The 24,428-nt window shown below is 46.0% G+C and overlaps 1 protein-coding gene across 1 annotated transcript in view; it reads right to left on the reverse strand.

Moving 5' to 3' along the window:
- Positions 1-1,110: 1,110 nt before the first annotated feature.
- Positions 1,111-24,428, reverse strand: part of DGLUCY (D-glutamate cyclase) — a 48,489-nt gene continuing 25,171 nt past the window's right edge. The window contains 4 exon segments of the mRNA XM_060162564.1: positions 1,111-1,339; positions 2,418-2,591; positions 9,634-9,785; positions 23,608-23,730. Of these exon segments, the coding sequence (XP_060018547.1) occupies positions 2,442-2,591; positions 9,634-9,785; positions 23,608-23,730 (425 nt within the window). The 3' untranslated portion in view covers positions 1,111-1,339; positions 2,418-2,441.

Here is a 24,428-nt window from a genome sequence, read left to right on the forward strand (position 1 = left end):
CAAATGACTTAAATCTCTCCCCATAAACTTCTGTCCACAGGGAAGATAACCTATCACAGTTATCTTCAGTAACTGAAGCCTATTACAGTCAGGCTTCAAACTTCTTCATGCCAGAATAGAATTCTGCTATTACTACTGCAAAACCAAAGGCCCGTTAGTGTGTATTCCCCAAAAATATGAGTCAGGGAAGTCCCGGGAGCCTTAGCAGATGATGTTTCATCTCTCTCTAGCCATCAAGATTTCAGCAATGCAGGATGCACTCTCAATCAGAGGCCCCCATTACATGGAGCTCTGCAGACCCAAATCAGGGACACGAATTGGAACTGGAGGAGACCTGGTCAGTGAGGCTTAGAGCTGAGGTGGGTTCACCGATCTGTGAGAAGTCACAAATGGAGAAGGACGGTGAGCACATTACAGTGGCCCTGATGCCACACCAGCAGGAGCACAGACACGTAGGTGGGGACTCTCCACCAGAATGACAAAGGGATGTCAGGACAGCACCCACCCCAGCTACTTCTGGCCAAAGGCTTCACCACACCGTGTGTAGGGAGCATTGGAAGTTAACCCCAGATCATTGAACTACACACTTAGGTTTTGCTGTTGAGTGTACAATTTAATTTCTATAGTATGTGTTCCACGCTTTACAACGTATGCCCCTAAAAGAATCAAACTTGACATGCTTAAGGAAATAAAACAGGCACAATAAACATTTGCGGCCATAGCTGGGAAGCAGGACAACTATTTCTTTTTTTTTTTTTTTTTTTGCAATACGCGGGCCTTTCACTGTTGCTGCCTCTCCCATTGCGGAGCACAGGCTCCGGACGCACAGGCTCAGCGGCCGTGGCTCACGGGCCCAGCCGCTCCGCAGCATGTGGGGTCCTCCCGGACCGGGGCACGAACCCACGTCCCCTGCATCGGAAACCACTGCACCACCAGGGAAGTCCATGGACTACTATTTCTGAACTCATGTCCAGCTGCTCGCTGCTCAAAAATCAATACTCGAGAGACAAGTGTTGGTAGAAATGGAAAATGTTGCTTTTAATCAGAAAGCCTGCAATCTGGGGAGAAGGTGGACTAGTGTCCCCAAAACCAGCACCAAAGATTCTGCTTGGCCTTGAAAGTTTTTAAAGGGAAAAGGGAAAGTCATCTCAGGTAATCATTGAGTTAGGGGATCAAACTCATTGACATCTCCCACTGCGTGAAAGGCTCGCTGACTCCTTGTCATCTTTCTTTAGATGCTACCTCGTTCACATAGTTTGTTCTTGAGATCACTGAAGGGGAAGCTAGAGAAGAGATCTGGTCGTCTGTTAATTATATTCTTCATTTTTACTTCTTTGATCTACAGAAAGAACCAACATCTTAGGCATGGTATTGTGTGAGCAAAAGATTTGAAAAGTGTGCTTGGGCCATAGATGAGTAGAGCAAGGGGGTGCCTGGTTTAAGTTAGTTACAATATAATTTTGCTAAAGTGACAAGACAAAAGCTCTTTCCTGCCAAAAGCTGCTTCCATCACCCCATCTAGATGATCCAGCACAAGATACTGTACTGGTTCAGTACGTGAATGTAACGGGACGTGGTCAGGGATTCTGCTTCGGATTTCGTTGGGGAACGTACAGTGGGAAGTTGTGAAGGAGATAAGGGCAAACCGATGAGTTGTCCAAGAGGACTCTGTGAGTGATCTAAGCCCTGGAAGGTCCTGACCCACCCCCGGGCTCCGGGAATGTGGCTGCCCTTTTATGCAAGGAGGGCAGAGTCTGGCTCTGGTGTGGGGGGTGAGCAGATGGGAAGGAGGTGGGAGAGGTGTCAGGCTCTGCGGCGGGGGATCAGGATGTAAGGGGGTAAGGGAGGGGGAGGGGCACAGGGGAAGTGATGGGTGGAGATAAATCTTTTGCCTAAATAAACAGGATGTTGTTTGTAAAAGAGAGCATTTCGAAGGTATAAATATTTTGTTGGTGGTGGTGATGAGTAAACCTTTAGTGAAGCCCCAGAGCTTCGTAATATACACTACACATTTGTACATTTTGCTGTTTCTTAATTAGCCTGGGGGGTTATTCAGGACCCTCTGTGTCTGCCTGGAAGTTCATTGCTCACTGGCGTCCCCGTTAGTGATTGGTCAGAAGACTCTCAGAGCAGACTGCGTGGGTAACCTGAAGAAGCCAGGGTGAGGAGGTTGAAATCAATGCCTCCTGGCACTTAGGAATAAAAGCCGAAACTGGGGACCCCAGAGGACTGTTTTACTCGGTCCACATCACCTGCATTACCCGCTGCCCCCAACCCCGACCCAGGAGGTGGGCACGCGTGACCCAGGCCAGTGTGGAGCACGTTGCTCACCCAGGGCCAGTGGTTATTTGCAAGGCTGTTGTAGAAGAAAGCCGGGGCCCTCAGGGAACTCCTCCCTAGATCCGTCTAGTACGCACCCCCCATGCCTGTAATTTGCATGGTCACCCTTGCGCCATGGTGACGTCTACCAGCTTCTGGATCATCTGGGCGTGAGTGCCATGGAAGGGCAGCCCGTCCACCTCCATGCCTAGGGTGCCCGAGACTCCGCTCCGGACTCCACGCTGCACCAGGATGCCCAACATTTTTTCTTCCTGGAGAGAAATGGGGCAGAGATAGAAGCAGTGGAGGGGGAGGAAAAAGAAAGAAATCCATACATTTATAAGTGGAAAAAGAACGTTTGACTTGACATAGTCTCTTTTTTAAAAATAAAATGTTTAAAAATACTAACGCCACTGGAAGACTCATAGTGAAAAGTAACAGTGTCCTACATCACACCTCATGGGCTCCCCAATCCACTCCCCGGAAGCTGCTACTTTGAACAGTTTGGGCTGTTTCTTCATGTAACTATATAGTATGTTTTTTATGGAAATCTGCATTTTCTTAACAGACGCTAAAGATTCACTTCTGCAGGGGCAGCTTGGCTACTTCCTGCCAACCTAGCCCTGCCCAGCTCTGCATTATCTGCCAATGGCCTTCGTGCCAGGAAGGCCCCTGTTCCTCCTGAGAGCTCCTCCTCGCTATCAGCCTCTGTTAGCCCTGCTTCAGTCACCTTCTAGACTTTACCCCTGGAGGGAGCAGAGCCACGGAGAAAATGCAACCCCATCCTGGGCCCAGCAGGCAGAGTGGTTTAGAATCAGACAGATCTGACTTGGGTCTTTCCTGGCAGGTGTGTTAAACCTCTCTGTGCCTCAGTGTCCCCATCTGTATAATGGGGAGGTGGATGATAATAGCAATGCCTCCTTAGAAGGTTGTTGTGAGGATTCAATGAGAAAATGCTGGACTTCCCTGGTGGTCCAGTGGGTAGGGCTCCACGCTCCCAATGCAGAGGGCCTGGGTTCAATCCCAGAACTAGATCCTGCATGCATGCTGCAGCTAAGAGTTCACATGCCACAACTAAGAAGTCCACATACCGCAACTAAGAAGACTACACACCACAACTAAGAGTCCGCATGACGCAACTAAAGATTCTGCATGCCGCAACTAAAGATCCCGCATGCCACAACTAAGACACAGCACGGCCAAAATTAATTAATTAATTTTTAAAAAAAGAGAAAATGCAAGTAAAGCACCTAGCACGGTCCTTGGCACACAGTAGGTGCTCATGAAATGAGGTGGATTATTATTGGCAGGGCTGGGTCCCCTGGTCTTTAGCCCAGAGCTTTCTTCCTTTGACTTGTTGATTTTTTTTAAAAAGTGATCTGATTTGCTTTCTTCCATCTCCCTCCAAAAACAAGGTGCCAAAGAACCACTTGTCTAAGCCACTAACGTGTCTGTCCCTTGTTGAGCAGTTCAGGTCCCCCTGAGGAAGTTGGGTCTTAGGTGAAGACACAGGAGAGAAGATGGTGCCTGAGGGGCAGAAGTCAAGCACAACCTCCTTCTTCTCCTCTACAGACAAAGGAAGGGGACAAAAGGATCTAGAGCAGGTGGATCATGACAGACCAGAGGAAGGTTCTCATCTTCCTGCTCAGGCATTTGCTCATTCATTCCATCACCCATCAAAGTTTTATTGAGCACCTGCTTTGTGCCAGGACCTGAACCAGGGATACAGTGGTGAATGTGATGTGGTCCCTGCCCCCCACACTCCCGGGGGCGTCACATTCTAGATGACTGATCAGGCAGGCACAGTCCATGGGGATCACGGCACAGAGCAGGGGCCCCCAACCCCATTTATTGAAGTGGCTCAAGAAGGACTTTCTGGAGGAGGGGCAACTAGGACCATAGGTGACAAGAGCAGGAGCGAGACAAGCCAGGGGCTGTGGGGAGCACTCACTGAAAACTTTTCAGAACAAGGGAGAAAGTGTTGGCAAATATCACCTAGGACCTGTCTCTACTCGCACTTGGCCTGAGAACCTGCATTTCCACTCTTCCCTGGGGCCCAAGGTAGGAGGGAGGCCCAGAGCATTTCCAGGCAAGCCCTTTGTCCAAGAGCCCCTTCCCAGGGGTACCCAGCCCAGAATGGCATCTTCCGTCAATTGTCTGGACTTTATTCTCCCATTTCTCTTCTCCATTGGGACATATCCTCTCTTTATGGGGCAAGGCTCCTGGGACCACAGGGCCATTTCCCCCTAGCACACTGCCTGCCCCCACCATTCACATCCTCCTGGGTCCCAGTAGAGCCCTGGGGGTCCTCAGGGTGCACGAGATCAGTCAACAGCTTAGGAACTGGCTGGCACTCAGCCTCCAAGAGCCACAGGGAGCAGCTGGGCCAACAGTGATTGCCGGCAAATTCCCAGGAACCCCTAAGCAACCAGACCATCTTCAAGGAGGCCCCACCAAGAGGAGGTGGTGGGGCGGGGAGGAGAGCTGACCAGGGAGTGGCTGGAGACACAGGGCCTGGGGGCTGCCACACCAGTCCAGGCTGAGACGGTGGGGCCGGAGGAGAGGGACAGAGGACTGAATTGGGCAGAGGGGGCGGGGCCTGGGGCCTAGTTCACTGTGGATGTGGAAAGAGGCCCCGGGATGAGTTCTGGATGTCAAGGTTGAGTGTGTGGGTGTCACTATTGATTCATGCTTGGAGCATAACGGGCTGATTTTTCAGGCGATGCTGCTGTTCAGAGTGGGGTGGGAGAAAGGGGCCTCCTGGGAAGTTGGAACTGCTCTGCACTGTGACCTTGGTGGTGGCTGCATGGATGTGTACGTGTGTAAAACTTCACCCACTGTACGCTGAAGCTTATGTGCTTTACTCTGTTAGTTGTACCTCAATTTAAAAAGTATAAAGAAAGTGGAGTGGGGTGAAAGTGCTGGAAGAGAATGTAGTCAGGATGAGGCAGAAGTCATGTTCCTGCCTCTCTGTATCATCCATCCAACCATTATCCATTGATCTATCATATCATTCATCCATCCAGCTAGCCAGCCTACCAGCAGTCTGTCCATCCATCCATCCATCCATCCATCCATCCATCCATCCATCCATCCTTAGTCCCTCCTGTAAGGTGTCATCAATCAGCTCTTGGCTCCTGATAAGCTCTAGGAAATGTCCTCCAACAATTTGTTTTGCCCTCAAGGAAAACCCCTGGGGCACAGCCAAGGGCCAGAGTGGGCAGGGCGTGCCCTGGATGGTGGTGGCCACCTTCCCTGGGCTCCTCAACATGGTGCCCACTCCTGCTACAGTCGTGATCACATCCGCGGAATATGGAAGGCCCTTCTTTTTTTCTTTTTTTTTTTTTTTTTTTTTTTGCGGTACGCGGGCCTCCCACTGTTGTGGCCTCTCCCGCTGCAGAGCACAGGCTCCGGACGCACAGGCTCAGCGGCCATGGCTCACGGACCCAGCCGCTCCGCGGTATGTGGGATCTTCCCGGACCGGGGCACGAACCCGTGTGCCCTGCATCGGCAGGCGGACTCTCAACCACTGCGCCACCAGGGAAGCCCCTGGAAGGCCCTTCTTATAAGCAACACACAGAACAGGGTTGAGGGACATTCCTCCGCTCCTAACCAGCCAAACTTCACCAAAACTCAGGCCACAGTTCTGTCCGGCATCTCTTGATGACCCAGGGGTCTCCATGGAGTGACCCACTGAACTCCAGTAGGACGACTCTAGTTATCCCCTGCACAACGCACTGCTTCATGTCTCTGCACCTTCACTTCTGTGAGTCCTGCTGTCTGGAAGGTCCTTCCCACGCTTTCTCACCTGGCTCCTTATATCCTACTCACCCTCCAAGACCCAGTTCAGTGCCACCTCTTCCAGGCAGCCTTCCTTGAGCTCTCTGAACGAGCTAAGCACCTGTTCTCTGTGTCCCCACAAGCAGTATTCACAGTTCTATCCCAGCTCCTGAAATTAGCCCCCCCCCGCCCCCGTGGACCCTGGGTTCTTTACCCCTCATCTCCCAGAACAAGCCTGGGCCTGGCCCAGAGGAGGGGCTATACAAAAATGTGTTTGTAATTTTGGTTTAATGATGTTCCCTTTTATTTTCTTTATAAGGGTGGTACATTATTAATATATTTATGAAGACTGGGTGGAAATGTGGAAGGAGAATTTCCATCCCCAGAGGGTAAGCGTGGGGCTGCATGAACTTGTTTGGCTGGGTTCAGCCTTTTGTGTCTGCATGAATCAGGAATCATGTGTGAGGCGGCCCTCTGAGTGTTTTTTTCCAATTCAGATCCAGGAAGTATAAAGAAAACATAGAAGGCTCTCTGGGCCCCTTTAGGGCAGACCATTTCCCCTGAAAATGTCACTTTAGCTGCGCGACTCCTCCTTTCCCCTCCTCTCCTGCACCCTGGCATTGCCGGAAACTAGGAAACTGCTGAGCCACATCAGGAAGAACTCAGAGTATGGAGTCAGAGAGCCTAGACTCAGCTCTGCCTCTTAGTTGTGTGGCTTTGGGCAAGCCACCTTCCCTCTCAGAGCCTCAGCCCCCTCCTCTGTAAAGTGGGGATAACAAACCAATCCGGGGAGGTGTTGGAGAGAAATGGGGGCGGGTGCAGGAGGGAGACAGACACAGAGGCAGAAAGAAAAAGGGAGCAGAAAGGGTGCAAGACAATGTAAAAGAAGGACAGGAAGGAGGCAGGGAGGGACTCTGGATGCAGATGCTTCGCACAAGTGAGGGGCCCCAGGACCTCAGCTGCTGGCTGGCTGGGGGACCTGCAAGCAGCCCCACCTCAGCTGCTGTCTCCAGGCTCAACGCTCAGGAACCTTCCTGTCTCCTGGATCGCCTTCCCATCTCCCCACACCAGCCTCTGCCACGACGCTGGGAACCCACCCTCTAGTCCAGGGTCTCAAATGTGGTCCCCGCAGCAGCAGCAGCAATATTGCCTGAGAAGTTGTCAGAGGTGCAGATTCTCTAACCCGTCTCAGACCTACTGAATCAGGAGCCCTGGGGTGGGCCCCACTGTGCGCTTTAAGATGCCCCTGAGGTGATTCCTGCTGTCTGGAAGGTCCCTTAGATGCCTCTAAACTTGGAAGAATCACTGCTTTAATAAGCACGGCATTCATTCATTCATTCATACACTCATTCATTCAACAAGGATTTACCAAGCACTGGGTTTCCCTCCACTAGTTGCTGGGAAAGCAGATACGAAAGACCTGGTCCCTGATTTCCAGAAGGTTTTTTTTGTTTTGTTTTTTCCTCATTTAGCAAATCTATTTGGGGAGAATAAGACTGGGGCAGCCTCAAGTTGCATGAGACTGTTTGGACTGTCTGGGAGTGGCCTTGTGGTCAGCCTGACGGAACTCGAGAAACTTCTCCCCTGACACTGACCCGCTCCCTGTGTCCGGGAGCTCCCTCCTCGCAGGCTTGGGCAGTAGCTCTGAGGAGAACAAGCTCTTCCTCACACTGAACCAGAACCTCTGTCTTCTGGCCTGCTTGTGTCTCTCACGCGGCCGAGGAGGGTATCTGTGCCCCTCCCCCAGGAAGCTGTTGCGATCTCAGGCCCCCCCAAATCCTCTCTCCAGAAGACCAGACACCCCAGCTCCCTCGGCTGTTCTCCAGGTGTCCCCAGCCCTCCCCCCCTCCTGCCTGCCTGCCCTCAGGCGAAGCTGTCCGCTCACAGGTGAAGTCACCTGTGACCTGGGATTTAGATGTAAAGTCTGGGCTTTGGCCCCAATTTCCCGTGATCCAGTTACTCTGGAGAATTCCCCTAGAAGGTGCCTGGTAGAGACTGACACGCCACCAGCTTCTCTCCGGGGTGGGCGGGTCCCAGCTCTGCGAGGGGCACCCGCTGGGGAGGGGGCTTGAGGCTGGAATCGGTGTCACGAGAGCCGTGGGAACTGAGGCCTGAGGTAGGAACAGCCGAGTCTCCAGGGGCCCATCTCGCTGCCCGGGGTCCAGGACCGGGAGCAGAATGCTGGAACCACTTAGAGGACTGGCTGGCCTTCTCTCTTTTTGTTTTCCCTGCACGTATATGTGAGTTCACGTAAGTCAGCCATGTATGTGCATGTGTGTGTGTGTGTACGTGTCCGTGTGTGTCCTGCCTCTGCACTGGTCTATGGGGAATGCCTGGAACTGCACACAGCCCTTCACAGTTGGCTCTGCAGTCAGAGGAGCTCACTCAAAGCCACCCAGTGGGACCCCGGTTCCTCGCTCAAAGCCCTCGCGTGGCTCCCTATTACTTCTCGGGTAGAAGCCTCAGTCAGGAGTCGGGTTTGCTTTGATCTGGCTCATGTGACCTCCCTCTGCCAGGGGTTCTTAATGGCCCCAGACTACTTGGAGACTCTGATGAAACCAGGGCTTCTTGCCCAGGAAAATCCATGTATGAAACAATTTTGCAAAATGTTTCGGAGGACTTGCGGGCCCCCTCTTTGGGGACCCTGGGGTCAGAAGCCCTCCTCTGCTCCTATCACACCCTGGCTTGCTGCTGCCAACCTCAAGAGTAGTCTCCCCAAACCAGCACTAAGCTGGTCCCCATCTCCCAGCTTCTGTTCCCTCCGGTCTTCCTGCCCAGATGCCTCCCCTTCCACTGGCTTTATCCCTCCCAGCCTTCAGCCCACAGGGTCCTCTTGCCACCCTGGGCCCTCACACCTTAGCACCGTGTAGGATGGCTGACGGCGCCAGCGGGGGTGTGCCCTTGCCGGGTTGTAAGCTCCTTGGAGGGAGATGCTAAGGACACCTCCAGCTACCGCTAGGAAGTGTCTACCATGGGCCAGGTATTCCGTCCTTCCCAGAATGCTGACTGCCCCTCTTTCACAGAGGAAGAAAATGAGGTTCAGAGAGGCTAAGCAACCTGCCTACAGTCAAATTAGAAGGAAAATGGTCATTTATATGAGATCTTTCATAGTGATTTAGAGTCCCTAGTAGGTCAAAGTCCAGTCCAGTGGTTGCCTGATGGGAGACTTTCAGTTTTTTTTTTTTTTTTTTTTGGCGGTACGCGGGCCTCTCACTGTTGTGGCCTCTCCCGTTGCGGAGCACAGGCTCCGGACGCGCAGGCTCAGCGGCCATGGCTCACGGGCCCAGCCGCTCCGCGGCATGTGGGATCTTCCCGGACCGGGACATGAACCCGTGTCCCCTGCGTCGGCAGGCGGACTCTCAACCACTACGCCACCAGGGAAGCCCGAGACCTTTGTTTTAAGGCAGGCTCTGCCTCTGGCTTCTGATGGGCAGCAGTGGTGCTGGCCCCTGGCTTATGGATTGAAATACCATGTCTACTCCTCATCCGGGGAAAAAGTTGCATCCGTGAGAGTTGCCTGCTGGGCTATGTTACCTTAGTGATGGATGGGAGGGCCTGAGTCCAGTTCTGTTCTCCAGGTGCTCTGAAGGGCCCAACTGCCTTCCTCAGATAACGTCTGTCGACCTCACATGAGTTCAGGATGTACAGAGCACAGGCCAAGGCATATCCTCCCCAGTTAGAAACGCCTGGAACAAATAAAAAACGATTCCATCATAGGATCGCAAAAGTCATGTCATTTGCCTGGGAGGAAGAAATTTTCCTCTACTTTTCTAGGTTCTTCTGGCTGGTCTAACAATTAAATTGACATGAGACAGATTAACAGGAGAAAGTCAAACAAAAGTTTAGTAACACGTATACACAGGAGAAACCCAGGAGAACAGAGAAACTCACCAAAATGGCTGAAGCCCTCACCTTAAATACCATCTTCAGCTAAAGAAAAAAGGATTTTAGGGGCATTGGTTTGGGACCAAACCAGTAATCAAAGACCTAATAAAAACAACATAGGAAATTATTTTGATAAAACATAAAATCCTTTCTCTATAGGCAGACTAATCAAAGGTAAAGAAAAACATTTTATAAATTATCAAGAGCAGACTTTTGTCTTCTTAACACAGAGAAAACAAGATTCTAATTTTGTATCAGCTTACTTTTAATATTAAAATTCATTCACTCAATTGAATGTATTCTAATCTTTGCCAGTCCTCACCGTACACAAAACTCTTTTCTCAGAGTTCCTTTTCCATAAACCTGCAAATCCTTTTCTTTTTCCACATTCAAACTTTGTCCTATGCTTTTCCTCTTTTTTTTAACTTTTTTTTTTTTTTTTTTTTTTGTGGTGCGCAGGCCTCTCACTGTTGTGGCCTCTCCCGTTGCGGAACACAGGCTCCGGACGCACAGGCTCAGCGGCCATGGCTCACGGGCCCAGGCGCTCCGCGGCATGTGGGATCTTCCCAGACCGGGGCACGAACCCACGTCCCCTGCATCGGCAGGCGGACTCTCAACCACTGCGCCACCAGGGAAGCCCTTTTTTAACTTTTTACTTTATTTTCCCTTAACAAAATGCATTCCCATTCCTTATACCTTTTAAACATTTTCCTTACATATGAAGATGTTTTCCTTATTTATTTTAGTAGTTTTATGGTATATTAATTAGAATTCTTAACCCTTAGAAAACTTAATTTCTAGTGAAAACTAAGAAGGAAGCAATTGTGAACTGTTTGTTATACCAGTATTTTTTAAAGACATTTCATAATGTGTAATGTATAATAGACCCAAACATCTTTAGGGGTTTTTTTTGTAATAAGAAGACAAAAGTAGGTAAACTTAGACTTGTTTAGCAATTAATATTTCAGTATTTTATCTTATTTGGAAATGATCTAGACATTCAATGAATTCCCATCATTTAACTTACCTTAGAAAAACTCTAAAGTTTTAAATTACCAAAAGATTTTCGAAGTTATTTTTCAGTCTTACCCCATTTATATCAATATTTATCTAAATAATTTGTTACCAACAATTATGTTTAGAGTACTCATGAAAACTTCATGAGACATTAAAGTCAACTATCATCCCAAGCCATTATTCTTGTTGATAAACTTCGTAACAGACATAACGTGAACTTATTTGATTAGTAAACCCAGGTGGAATAAAAGTTTTACATTTAATGCTGCTAACTCTAAAGATTGCCTATTTTAATTAAAGCAGTAACTTTAAATTTGGTTTTATTTACTAAAGGTTAATCTTAGATTATGTGAACTCGAAAAATATTTCGGTTAGTCTGTTATATTTAGAAATATTTAATTCAAAAGTGCTTACTTGGGACTTCCCTGGTGGTGCAGTGGTTAGGAATCCGCCTGCCAGTGCAGGGGACACGGGTTCGAGCCCTGCTCCGGGAAGATCCCACATGCCGCGGAGCAACTAATCCCATGTGCCACAACTACTGAGCCTGCGCTCTAGAGCCCGCAAGCCACAACTACTGAGCCCATCCGCTACAACTACTGAAGCCCGCACACCTAGAGCCCGTACTCCACAATGAGAGAAGCCACCGCAATGAGAAGCCTGTGCACCGCAATGAAGAGTAGCCCCCGCTCACCGCAACTAGAGAAAGCCCGCGCACAGCAACGAAAACCCAACACTGCCAAAAATAAATAAATAATAAAATAAATAAATTTTAAAAAAAAAGTGCTTACTTTTAAGCCAATTAGAGTTCTTCTACAAGTTACTTTTGGCAATACCATCAGAAGGTAGAAAAATACCCTATCTATAACATGCATGCATAGATATACAGACAGACACAACCAGAGACCTCATAGCTTTCATTTTAAGACTTTAGTCATGAATCAGGTATAACAATATAAACCTCACTAGTTCATAAACGTCAGTTGCAGTAAGTTAAGTTTATCCACTCAGATGGCAAAGGCTTTTTACTATATGTGGAAAAGACGTTTAAGATTTGTATTTGTCCTTGACAAATAATATTAATTAAAGAAGCTGTGAATTAGATTTTGGGTGAGGGAGCACTTCCAGCAGTTAGTAATTTGTTTTTTTTTGGCTGCGTTGGGTCTTCGTTGCTACGCTCAGGCTTTCTCTAGTAGAGGCGAGCGGGCTTTCTCTAGTTGAGGCAAGCAGGGGCTACTCTTCGTTGTGGTGCACAGGCTTCTCATTGTGGCGGCTTCTCGTTGTGGAGCATGGGCCCTACAGCGCGTGGGCTTCAGTAGTTCTGGTGCAGGGGCTCAGTAGTTGTGGCTCACGTGCTCAGTAGTTTTGGAGCACAGGCTTATTTGCTCCGCGGCATGTGGGATCTTCCTGGACCAGGGCTCGAACCCGTGTCCCCTGCACTGGCATGCAGATTCTTAACCACTGTGCCACCAGGTAAGTCCAGTTAGTACTTTTGAAAAGGTCTTTTTCCCTTTTTTTCCCCCCAGGTTCTACTGATTGATTCCCCAGGCTCAGTCTCAGGTGACTGTGGGCTGTGCTTACATTTCTGATTTTGTAGAGATTTACAAGACAAAGACAGTCGCTTTCAATTCCACAAAGAACTGGGCTACTGCCTAAATGATATCAAAAGGCTGATCTGCTCATCCAACTATATTTTCTTTAATTTGCTTCTTTATATCAGGGAGAAGATTTCCAATTAAAATGGAAATCAAAAGATTTCTATGTTTTAGAACTTCAGAGATCAATGCACCATGCCTTCAAAAAGTCTGCACAAGGTGTTCAGTAAAGGCCCTCTTTATGAGTGCTCAAGTCAACCCCAGACCAATTCACCCGAGGGGCAAAAAGCCTCCACCATTGCTCCTATCAGGCCCCAGTATCAGCCCCCAGTTTTCATCTCACATTGTGTGGGCCCAGGCAACCCTACTGACTCTCATTAGCATGTCTAATTAACATTGCCCAAAGGGTGTATTTATGTGCCCTGTTTTACAATACCAAGCAGTGGAAACATTCCCCAGGGAGAGGCAATGTCTACCCTGACAATACAATCAGGCAAAAGAGACATAACCACCTTACATAAAGTCCATTCAAACACTGCAATTTTCTTACAAGCTTTCACCTCAATTTCATCAACTCTTATACCTTTGACCATAGCCTCCATTAGGACCCCATCAATAAGTCTCAGTCTTACAATACTGGGTCGGAGAAGTGTTCCTGGCCATAACATCCATTACCATAAAGCATTCCAGCAACGTTGTTTAACCTCTTCATATAACACCCACTCAAACATTCCGACTTTTATAATCTTATCAACTCTTGCACTTTTTACTTTTCTCAATCTTGTTGTAGCCCAAGTCAGGGTTCCACTAATGGGTTTTGGTACCACAGCTTGTGAGGTTCTGGCATCAAGGAGTTCCAGAAACTTCTTTCCATCCCTCTGCCATCTCCCCACTCTTGTGTAAAAGGCTTTGGGTCTGCAGTGAGGGGTTGAGCTAAGGGACCCAGGCCCTTTTGTCAATCTTGAACTCAATTAATCGACCTAATTCTTGCCCCAAGTGATTGTTGGTTATGTTTCACATTGTAATTTTTGCCTTCCAGTTTAAAAAATTTCGCCAAACTGAAGTAAGTAGAGAGGACTTGTTTGGGGCCCTTTAATGTTTTGGGGATCAAAGAACGTCCCTTTGGCCCACCTAATCTTAGATAGTGCTGTATTAGAAACCTTTATTATAATCCCATCAATGTCCATTTTACTTATCCCATTTCTTAATAGCCATCTGAAGATTTCCATCCTGCTGGGACAAGTCCTGTGTCTTCTCTTTCTGATTCCTCTTCATTCTGCAACTTTCAATATTTGCTTTATTTACCTTCTTAATAACCCTTTAACACTTTCTACCTTTTGGGGAAGAGTACCTTGACTTTCCCCTTGGTTTCTTCCCATTCTCTTGTTAATTCACTGAATGCTTTTATTAGCATCTGTAAGACCCATGAGGAGAGGCTGAGACACCAGATTTGATAAGCTTTCCCAAATCTTTTTGTTTTGTTTTGTTTTTTAATTAAGGGAGTTCTTAGGGTTAGCCATTATATTTTTTTGTTTCCACCTTTTAATTTGGTCTTTCCACAGGTGCCAATAGAACAGCTGTTTACAATGAGAGTTCTCTAAAAAATTTACCAGTTTAGAAGTTTTTCCAATTCAAAGGATCCATCATCTGCTATTGACGAATAGTATCTTAATAGCAACACAAACCAATAAGTCTTTTTATGCCTTAACCGTGGATGAAAGAGGCATCCCACAAGCATGTAAAGGACACAGCCCTAACGAGATCCAGAAATTTCACTCCCCAAAATAGTCTAAGAAAGTGGAGACTTTTGTTGCATCACTAATCAAGCAACAAAGGTTGAACAACAAAGGCCCCTTACGGACTGGACCCTTTATGACAAACTCCCGTGAGAGCTGGCATGGCCACACAAAGAGACGCCAGTCAGAAGCCTGGGTTGTTACCTGGGCTTCTGACCAGTTGGCTACAGCTGCTTGGAATCCCAGTCTATCTGACTGCAAAATGCATACCAGTATGTGTACCCTTCTGATGGCAGGGACCAGAGAGAGTTTTCTCACTGGTCAGCAAACCAAGCTCTTCAGGATGTATGGTAAGATGGAAGGAAAAAACTCATCCAGTTTTTTTTTTTTTCTTATGAGACTAGCAAACTCACCAGCGTGCGGGGCCAGCCTGGACAACAAGCTTAATGGACCTATGCCTGCGTCCTACCCTATGGAATTTCCTTCTTATGACAAACAACACAATAGAGAGATAAAGAAGAACAATACCCATCTTTGGGAGGAAAAGGATCAACAAATCAAGAGTACTCTGCCAGTTTTCAAAACAAGAGTCTCTGGGTCCAAGGAACTAGGCTCCATAAATATTTCTCCTGTTAATCTAACTTTAGAAAAGCAATAAAGGGCTCTTACCACTCTCGCTTCCAATAGACGCTGCAAGCAGAGATGGGGAGACTGACTGACAGGCAAGAACTCTTACCGTCTGTGGCTTCTGTCAGTTGTCCCAGGATCTCTTAGCCGCAGCAGCTTCAGGGAGAGTAGTATCCAGCCAGTAAAGGGAAATCCTGCTGATTATGCCAACTGTCGGGGAGAAAGGAATTTTCCTCCATCTTTCTAGGTTCCTCTGGCTGGTATAAGAATTAAATTGACATGAGTTAGATAAACAGGAGAAAATAAAACAGGGGTTTAATAACATGTATACACGGGAGAGGCCCAGGAGAACCGAAAAATTCACCCAAATGGCCGAAGCCCTCATCTTAAATACCATCCTCAGCTAAAGACAAAAGAGGATGTTGGGGGATACTGGTTTGGGACTTCAAAGGGGAGGAAGGCAATGCACATGGAGATGGAAAAGCAAATGTTTGGCAAATAAATGTTTGCTGGGTCATGTAGAGACAACAGGACACAGGGTGGACTTTGATCTCTAGGCCATGCTGAGTTTCCCCCACTACACCTAGCCCGTATTCTCTGCAGATACCTCTGCTTATAGCTCTATTCTGGGAACAGGCCCTTTAACTAAATTCTTTATGCAGCTAAGGGGGAGCTAAAAAGAAAAACTTCCTGAGTCTTCCGTTTCTTAAAAATCATCATCCTCTGTACACCTGAAACTAACACAACATTGTAAATCAAATATGCGCCAATAAAAATTTTTTAAAGATCATCCTAAATTAATCCTTATGCCAAGAAGACAGATTTTTTAAAAAACTTTTAAAAAAAAATATATTTATTTATTTTTGGCTGCATTGGCTCTTTGTTGCTGCGTGCGGGCTTTCTCTAGTTGCAGTGAGCGGGGGCTACTCTGTTGCGGTGCGCAGGCTTCTCATTGTGGTGGCTTCTCTTTGTTACTGAGCACGGGGTCTAGGTGTGTGGGCTTCAGTAGTTGTGGTTCATGGGCTCTAGAGCACAGGCTCAGTAGTTGCGGCGCACAGTCTTAGCTGCTCCGTGGCATGTGGGATCTTCCCGGACCAGGGCTCAAACCCGTGTCCCCTGCACTGGCAGGCGGATTCTTAACCACTGTGCCACCAGGGAAGCCCCAAGGAGACAGATTTTGGGGTCACAAATTTTGCTCCCCAACAGGTTCATCACCCTGCCTCTAAGCAGCAGAACTCAAAGAATGGTCCCAAGACCAGTGGCAGTAGTACCTGGGAACTTGTTAGAAACACAAATTTTTGGGCCCCAGCCTAGACTGACTTAATCGAAACTCAGCAAGGGAATAGGGGAGCAAACTGAGTTTTAATAAGCTCTCCAAGTGATTCTGATTCAAGTTAAAGTTTGAGAACCATTGCTCTAAACCATCTGGGTTATGCACTGTTAGTGACCAGAAGAGAAGAACATTCAAGCTATAACCCTAGGAAGCCATTCCAGAACTCTCCCTTATGGCTAACCTGAATCCCTCACGCTGCATGGAAGCCCACCATCAGAGCGGTGAGGTAACAGCTCCATCATGCTGTGTTGCATCACTTCTTCTTGTGCTTAAAGATCACTCCTAGGTCAGTCAGAAGCCAAAAGTGGGTTTGTACTGAGTATAAGAATTAGAAGCCAACAGGCAAAATGAAAAAATGCTGATTGTGCTGTGATGAGATGATAGTATTTTTGTCCTCCGTCACCCTTCACTACCGCCTTCTGAGAATGCTATAGTATTGTTATGTCATCTTTTCAATTAAAAAAATGAAAGGTATGCTGTATTCAAGCATGGCTAGATCATGGGATACATACTGGAGATCAGGGAGATGAGGCTGAGAGGGTCCCCAAGACCAGGAAAAGGGATTAGACTTGAGCCTATATTCAGGAGCCTGTTCTGGGAGGCCCCCTGTGATGTCCCACTGCAAACTTTGATCTCTATAGGCACCAGATAGCACAGAAGAATACACCTTTAGGGCCAAGGCACCATTTGCTTGTGGACCCTGTCGTGGGTTTTTTCTCTTCTCACTTCCATCATACCTGTCTGACTATGGCTAGGCCTGACACCTTGCTGACCAGCCCTGGTGTCAAGAACCAAGGATGGAGTCAGCAGGGCTTCTGTGCCTCCTAATTCACTCTCCTTGGGAGATCCACTACCTGCCTACTGCCCCCTCTTGACTGCCCCTCCTGGAAGAAGAATAGCAAATTTGCTGTGACTACCCAGCCCAGGGCCAGCCTGGGTGACTTTGAAAAGGCTTTCTCTAATCCTCAAAGAGACTCACTTTCTGGGTGAGGCCAACGAAGCTTGGAGATAAGAGCTGCCATCTCCTTACTGATTCCAGAGCCCTTGATCTTTCTTGTCTTTGTTGAGCTGAAGGAGTAGACAAACTTCTCTGCTTTCAGGCCCCAGCAGCTCCCAACCCTAATTGGATGGGCCCGTTTCCATCTCTCTCAGCCCCAAACCACAGATTTTCATCTGAAACTCTCATTCCAGATAACAGCCCCTCTCTCCCCACTGCCAACTGGGATCACCTTTTCTCTTTGGGGAACTTCACCTGCTGCTAAAATCGCATCAGTGATGCAGTTGGCCAAGCGTTTGAGATTTGTTCAATTATACAGAGAAGCTACACTCTGGGTGGCAGATAAACAAGGAAATCTGGGGACTTCCAAAGAGATTCTCCAGAGGCTCCCTTCCACTGAGATCCAAGACCCCAGGATAAAGGGGACTAGTAAATAACAGACGTGCCGACAGCAAGCAAGCTCGGCACGCCTGAGGGGTAGGGTTTGTCTGGGTGTCCCAGCCGAAAAGCTAACCCAGGGTGGAGACCTGAGACATAAGATGTTGAACATCTTTTCATATCCTTACTTGCCAACTGTACGTCTTCTTTGGTGAGGTGTCTGTTCAGGTCTTTTGCCCATTTTTAAACTGGACTGTTTATTTTATTATTAGTGAGTTTTAAGAGTTCTTTGTATATTTTGGGTAACAGTCTTATCAGAAACGTCTTTTGTAAATGTTTTCTTCAAGTCTATGCCTTCTCATTCTCTGGGCATTGTCTTCTGCAGAGCAGAAGTTTTACATTTCCTTCTTTCAGTTTTATTGAGATATAATTGATATACAGCATTGTATAAGTTTAAGGTGTAAAGCACAGAGATTTGACTCACAGACATCATGAAAGGACGACCACAAGTTTCGTGAGCATCCATCAACTCAAATCATCTCCTATAGATACAAAGTTAAAGCAACAGAAAACAAGTCTTCCTCGTGATGAGAACTCTGAGGATTTACGGTCTTAACAACCTTCACTTATACAGCAGTGTTCATTATACTTATCATGTTGTCCATTACATCCCTAGTACTTATTATCTTACAGCTGGGACTTTGTGCCTTTTGACCACTTTTATCCAATTTCTCCTCCCCCCGCCCTTTTTCTCTGGTAACTACAAATCTGATCTCTTTTTCTGTCAGTTTGTTTGTTTGTTTTGCTTTTTTTTTTTTTTTGCGGTACGTGGGCCTCTCACTGTTGTGGCCTCTCCCGTTGCGGAGCACAGGCTCCGGATGCGCAGGCTCAGCGGCCATGGCTCACGGGCCCAGCCGCTCCGCGGCATGTGGGATCTTCCCAGACCGGGGCACGAACCCGTGTCCCCTGCATCGGCAGGCGGACTCTCAACCACTGCGCCACCAGGGAAGCCCCTGTTTGTTTGTTTTTGAAGTGTAATTGACCTACAACACTATGTTAGTTCCTGGTATACAACATAGAGATTCTGTATTTTTATACATTTCAAAATGATCACCACTGTAAGTCTGGCTAATATCTGTCACCATACAAAGATATTAGGTAATTATTGACTATATTCCTCAAACTGTACATTTCCTACCCATGACTCATTTATTTTGTAACTGGGAGTTTGTATTTCTTAATCTCCCTCAGCTATTTCTTTCCTGCCCAACCCCCTGGCAATCACCTATTTGTTCTCTGTATCTATGACTCTGTTTCTGTTCAGTTATGTGTGTTCATTTGTTTTGTTTTCTAGATTCCCCAAATAAGTGAAATCGTACAGTACTTGTCCTTCTCTGTCTGACTTATTTCACTTAGTGTAATCCCCTTTAAGTCCATCTGTGTTGGTGCAAATGGAAAGATTCCATTCTTCTTTATGGCTGAGTAATATTCCCTTAGATATATATACCACATCATCTTTATCCATTCATCTACTGATGGGCATTTAGGTTGCTTCCGTATCTTGATTAGTGAAAATAATGCTGCAGTGAACATGGGGGGGGGTGCATATACCTTTTCTAATTAGTGTTTTAATTTTCTTTGGCTAAATACCCAGGAGTGGAATTGCTGGATTGTATGGTAGTTCTATTTTTAAGTTTTTGAGGAATCTCCATACTGTTTTCATAGTGGCTGCACCAATTTACATTCCCACCAATAGTGTACAGGGTTCCCTTTTCTCCACATCCTCACCAACACTTATTGTCTGTTGTCTTTTGATAATAGCCACTCTGACAGGTGTGAGGTGATATCTCATTGTGGTTTTGATTTTCATTTCCCTGATGATTAGTGATGTTGAGCATCTTTTCATGTGCCTGTTAGCCATCTGTATATCTTCTTTTGAAAAACAAAATGTCTGTTCAGGTCCTCTGCCCATTTTTTTTTTTTTTGCAGTACGCGGGCCTCTCACTGTTGTGGCCTCTCCCGTTGCGGAGCACAGGCTCCGGACGCGCAGGCTCAGCGGCCATGGCTCACAGGCCCAGCTGCTCCGCGGCATGTGGGATCTTCCCAGACCAGGGCATGAACCCGTATCCCCTGCATGGGCAGGTGAATTCTCAACCACTGCGCCACCAGGGAAGCCCAGTATGCCATTTTTAATCAAGTTTATGGGCACAGAGTTGTTCATGGCATTCTTTTATTATTCTTTCAATTTCCATGGCATCTGTAGTGATGTGCCCTCCTTTATTTTTAGTAACTTGTGTCTTCTCTCTTTTTTTCTTAGTTAGTCTGGCTGGAGGCTTATCAATTTTGTTGATCTTTTCAAAGAACCAGCTTTTGGTTTCGTTAATTTTCTCTATTGATTTCCTGTTTTCAATTTCATTGATTTCTGCTTTAATTGATATTATTTATTTCCTTCTTTGGATTTAATTTTCTCTTCATTTCTTAGTTTCCTAAGGTGAACACTTAGATTACAGATTTTAATATACACATTCGATATAATAAATTTCCTTGCTTTCACTGCATTCCACAAATTTTGATAAATTGTATTTTCGAGTTCAAAATATTTTAAAATTTCTCTTCAGATTTCTTCTTTGACTCATGTATTATTTAGAAGAGTGCTGTTTAATCTCCAAGTATTTGGGGATTTTTCCAGCTATCCTTCTGTTACTGATTTCTAGTTTGATTCCATTGTGATCTGACAGCAGACATGTTATGATTTCTAGTCTTTAAAATTTGTTAAGGTGGTATTTATGGTCCGGAATGTAGTCTATCTTGGTGAATGTTCCATGTGAGCTTGAGAAGGATGCGTAGGCTATTGTTGTTGGATGAAGCAGGGCATAAGATGTCCATTATATACAGTGGATTGATGGTGTTGCTGAGTTCAACTATGCCCTTACGGATTTTCTGCCTGCTGGATTTGTCCATTTCTGATAGTGCTGTGTTAAAGTCTCCAATTATAATAGTGGATTCATCTATTCTTCCTTGCAGTTCTATCAGTGTTTGCCTGACACTTTAGGAGTATGCACATTAAGAATTGTTATGTCCTCTTGGAGTATTTACCCCTTTATCATTATGTAATGCCCCTTTTAACCCTGGTAACTTTCCTGAACTGTTCTGAAGTCTGCTCTGTCTGAAATTTATATAGCTACTCCTACTTTCTTTTGACTAGTGTTAACATGGTATATCTTTCTCCAAACCTTTACTGTTAATCTATACATTTCTTTATATTTGAAGTGGGTTTCTTGAGACAACCATATTTGGGTCTTGTTTTTTGATCCACTCTGACAATCTCTGTCTTTTAATTGGAATATTCAGACCATTGACATTTAAGGTGATCAATGATATGGTTAGATTACTATCTACCATACTTGTTGCTATTTTCTATTTGTTGCCCTTTTTCTTTTTCCTATTTTGTCTTTCACATTTTTTTGACTTTCATGGTTTTAATTGAACACTTTATATGATGCTATTTTCTCTCCTTTCTTAGCATATCAATGATAGTTCTTTTAAAAAAAATTTTTTTTTAGTGGTTGCCCTAGAGTTTGCAATATATGTTTACAATGAATCCAGGTCCACTTTCAAATAAGCACTTCACAGGTAGCTCAAGCATGTTATAATAACAAAATATTCCTAGTTCTTCCCTGTCATCCCTTGTATCATTGCTGTCATTCATTTCATGTATATATATATATATATATATATATATATTATATATGCCCATATATACACATAAGCACATATTATTGAACACATTGTTGCCATTATTATTTTGAACAAACTGTTATCCATTAGATCAATTAAGAATAAGAGAAATAAAAATTTTAATTTTACCTTCATTTATTCATTCTCCAATGCTCTTCCTTTCTTGTGTAGATCGAGTTTCTGACCAATATAATTTTCCTTCTCTCTTAGAATTTCTCTTTTTTTGTTGTTTTAAATATTTATTTGGTTGCACCAGGTCTTAGTTGCAGCAGGCGGGCTCCTTAGTTGTGGCATTCAAACTCTTAGTTGCGGCACTCAAACTCTTAGTTGCGGCATGCATGTGGGATCTAGTTCCCTGACCAGGGATCGAACCCAGACCCCTGCATTGGGAGCACAGAGTCTTATCCACTGCACCACCAAGGAAGCCCCTAGAATTTCTTTTAACATTTCCTACAAGATAGGTCTACTAGCAACAAATTCCCCCAATTTTTGTTTGTCTGAGAAATTTTTTATTTCTCCTTCACTTATAAAGGAAAAGTTTCCAAGATACATAATTCTAGGTTGGTGATTTTTCTCTATCAACACTTTAAATATTTCACTCCACTTTCTTCTTGCTTGTATGGTTTCTGAGGAGAAGTTGGATATAATTCTTATCTTTGCTCCTCTATTGGTAAAGAGTTTTTTTCCTCCAGCTTCTTTCCAGATATTTTCTTTATTGTTGATTTTCTGAAATTTGAACATATGTCTAGGTGTAATTTTTTTGGCATTTATCCTGCTTAGTATTCTCTGAGTTTCCTGGATCTATTGTTTGGTGTCTGACATCAATTTGGGAGAAAATTCTCAGTCATTATTTCTTCAAATATTTCTTTTCTCTTTCTCCTTCTGGATTCCTATTACAAATAGGTTACAGCTCTGTAGTTATCCCACAATTCTTGGGATATTTTTTTCTGTTCCTTTCAGTCTTTTTTCTCTTATCTTTTTAGTCTAGGGAGTTCCCATTGTCATATCGTCAAGGTCAGAGATTATTTTCTCAGCTGTATCTAATCTACTAATGGGCCCATCAAAGGCATTCTTCATTCTGTTACAAGTGTATTTTATCTCTAGCATTTCTTTTTGATTCTTTATTAGAATTTCCATTTCTCTGCTTACATTATCCATCTGTTATTGCATGTTATCTACTTTTGGGTATTTCTCTCCCCTAGGTAAGTTAGGCTCTGTTAAAACCCTAGCAGGCTAGGCTCTGGTATAATAGTTTCTTCTGAGGGCAGGCCTTGTTCAGAAGAACAGGTGCTCTGGTGTATTTCAAAAATGGCTCACTTTCCCCTCCCCTACCTAAAGCATGAGGGGATTTTTCTCTAATATTCAGTGTGGACCTGGTAGAACCTGTGAAGGTAAAGCTCACAGAAGGTGGGAGCCTCCTATGACTAGGTCCCTCTGGAGCTTCTAACTCAGACTTGTCCACACGAAGCTTCCAGCAACTTGTCAATTACAGTTCAAGTTTTCTTACCCAGGCACTGGTACCCTCAGATATTTCTGCTTATCTCCACGGCTGTTTTTGACTTTGACAATGAAAAGGGAGAGGGCCTTTCTCAGGTATGGGTCAAAATTCCTGAAACTTGTGATGAAGTCAAGGGAGGAAGGGTGGGGCCTGGAAGGACCCAGACACAGGAAAGGTTGGTCCTGATGGGAAGGGCAGCTGCAGGGATGGGCAGGGAAGCCTGGGGTAGAGGTAAGTGAAAGGAGAGCTGAAGCCTCCTGCATCTTCCAAACGTTTGCCAGATTGTACTCTTCCTTTCCACCCCACAGGAGGTACAGATAAAAGCAGAGATGACCCCTCTTCAGAGCACTGATCTAAAGTGGGCTGCCTGTCACTCTCTCTCATCTACCTGTAGCTCTTCTCACTGTTTAGCACCATCTGGTATATTTCTTTGTTAGGGCTCATTGTCCACCTCCCAACACTAGAGCAGGCACTCCGTGGAGCAGGGCCCTTGCTGCTCCAGCCTCAGTACACAGAGCAATCTCTGGCCCACAGCAAACGTTTGTTGAATGACTGAGAGGCCAGAGGCTAAGAACCAGGTCCCCTTCTTACCCTGGCGCCCTCTAGACTCCAGTCATGGAGGAGATGATTTTCTGGCTGGACAGGCTCCAAGCCAGGTCCCTCCCCCTTGCAGCCTTGCCTGATTGGCTGGCCGTCTGAGCACTCACCAGCAATGATGACCGCAAAGTCAGTCTCCACGTCACAGGCAATGACGTCCCCATTTCGTATGTGCCTCTTCACGGCCTCCTTGACTTTGCCCATCCCAAGCTCATTGCCTCCGTCACCGACCGCTGGAGGGAAGGGAACTGAGTCAGGGCACAGGATCAGGCAAAATGTGGCGTGGTTATGGGGCAGAGCAGCCCCTTCACATGTGCCTCAGGGTGGGGAAAGGGGTTGGCTCTGGATACATTTTCACACTACCAGGAGACGCTGGACTTCTTCAGGTATTCTAGAAACTTCTCCAGTTAAAAATGAGTCCAGGTTTGGAACTCAGCAGAGTGTGGCCGTGTCCACCGTTGGGTCACTTTCTCCAGTCACAGATGGGGCGCCAGGTCCACGAGAGATGGTGGCATCCAGGACTTCCTCTCCTTGCCAGTAGCTCCGGCTCAGGGAGGGGCCACAAGGCCCTGAGTCTCATTACTGTGACCGGACAGCATTCCATTGGCAGAAGGGAACGGGTATAGGTTTGTTAAAGTCAATTCTGTAATTTAAAGCCTTCTGTTTCAAGTATGTGAAATGTATGTGTGTCATTTTAGTTAATTTTAATCTACACCAGATAGGCGCCTGGTTAATATGTGAAGCAGCATAATGAGGAATTCACACCCCAGGGGTGGCCTGTTAGCATTTGAAAGAGACCACAGAATAAAGGCCAATCTGCTAGGCACCAGAAGGTTTGTTAATTATTGTAGCATAATAAATGCTAGAATAAATATGTTACAATAAGTAAATGTCAGAAATTTTCTTTTTTTTAAATTTTATTTTATTTATT

Source organism: Lagenorhynchus albirostris, chromosome 1, assembly GCF_949774975.1.
Source record: "Lagenorhynchus albirostris chromosome 1, mLagAlb1.1, whole genome shotgun sequence".
NCBI classification, from domain to species: Eukaryota; Metazoa; Chordata; class Mammalia; order Artiodactyla; family Delphinidae; genus Lagenorhynchus; species Lagenorhynchus albirostris.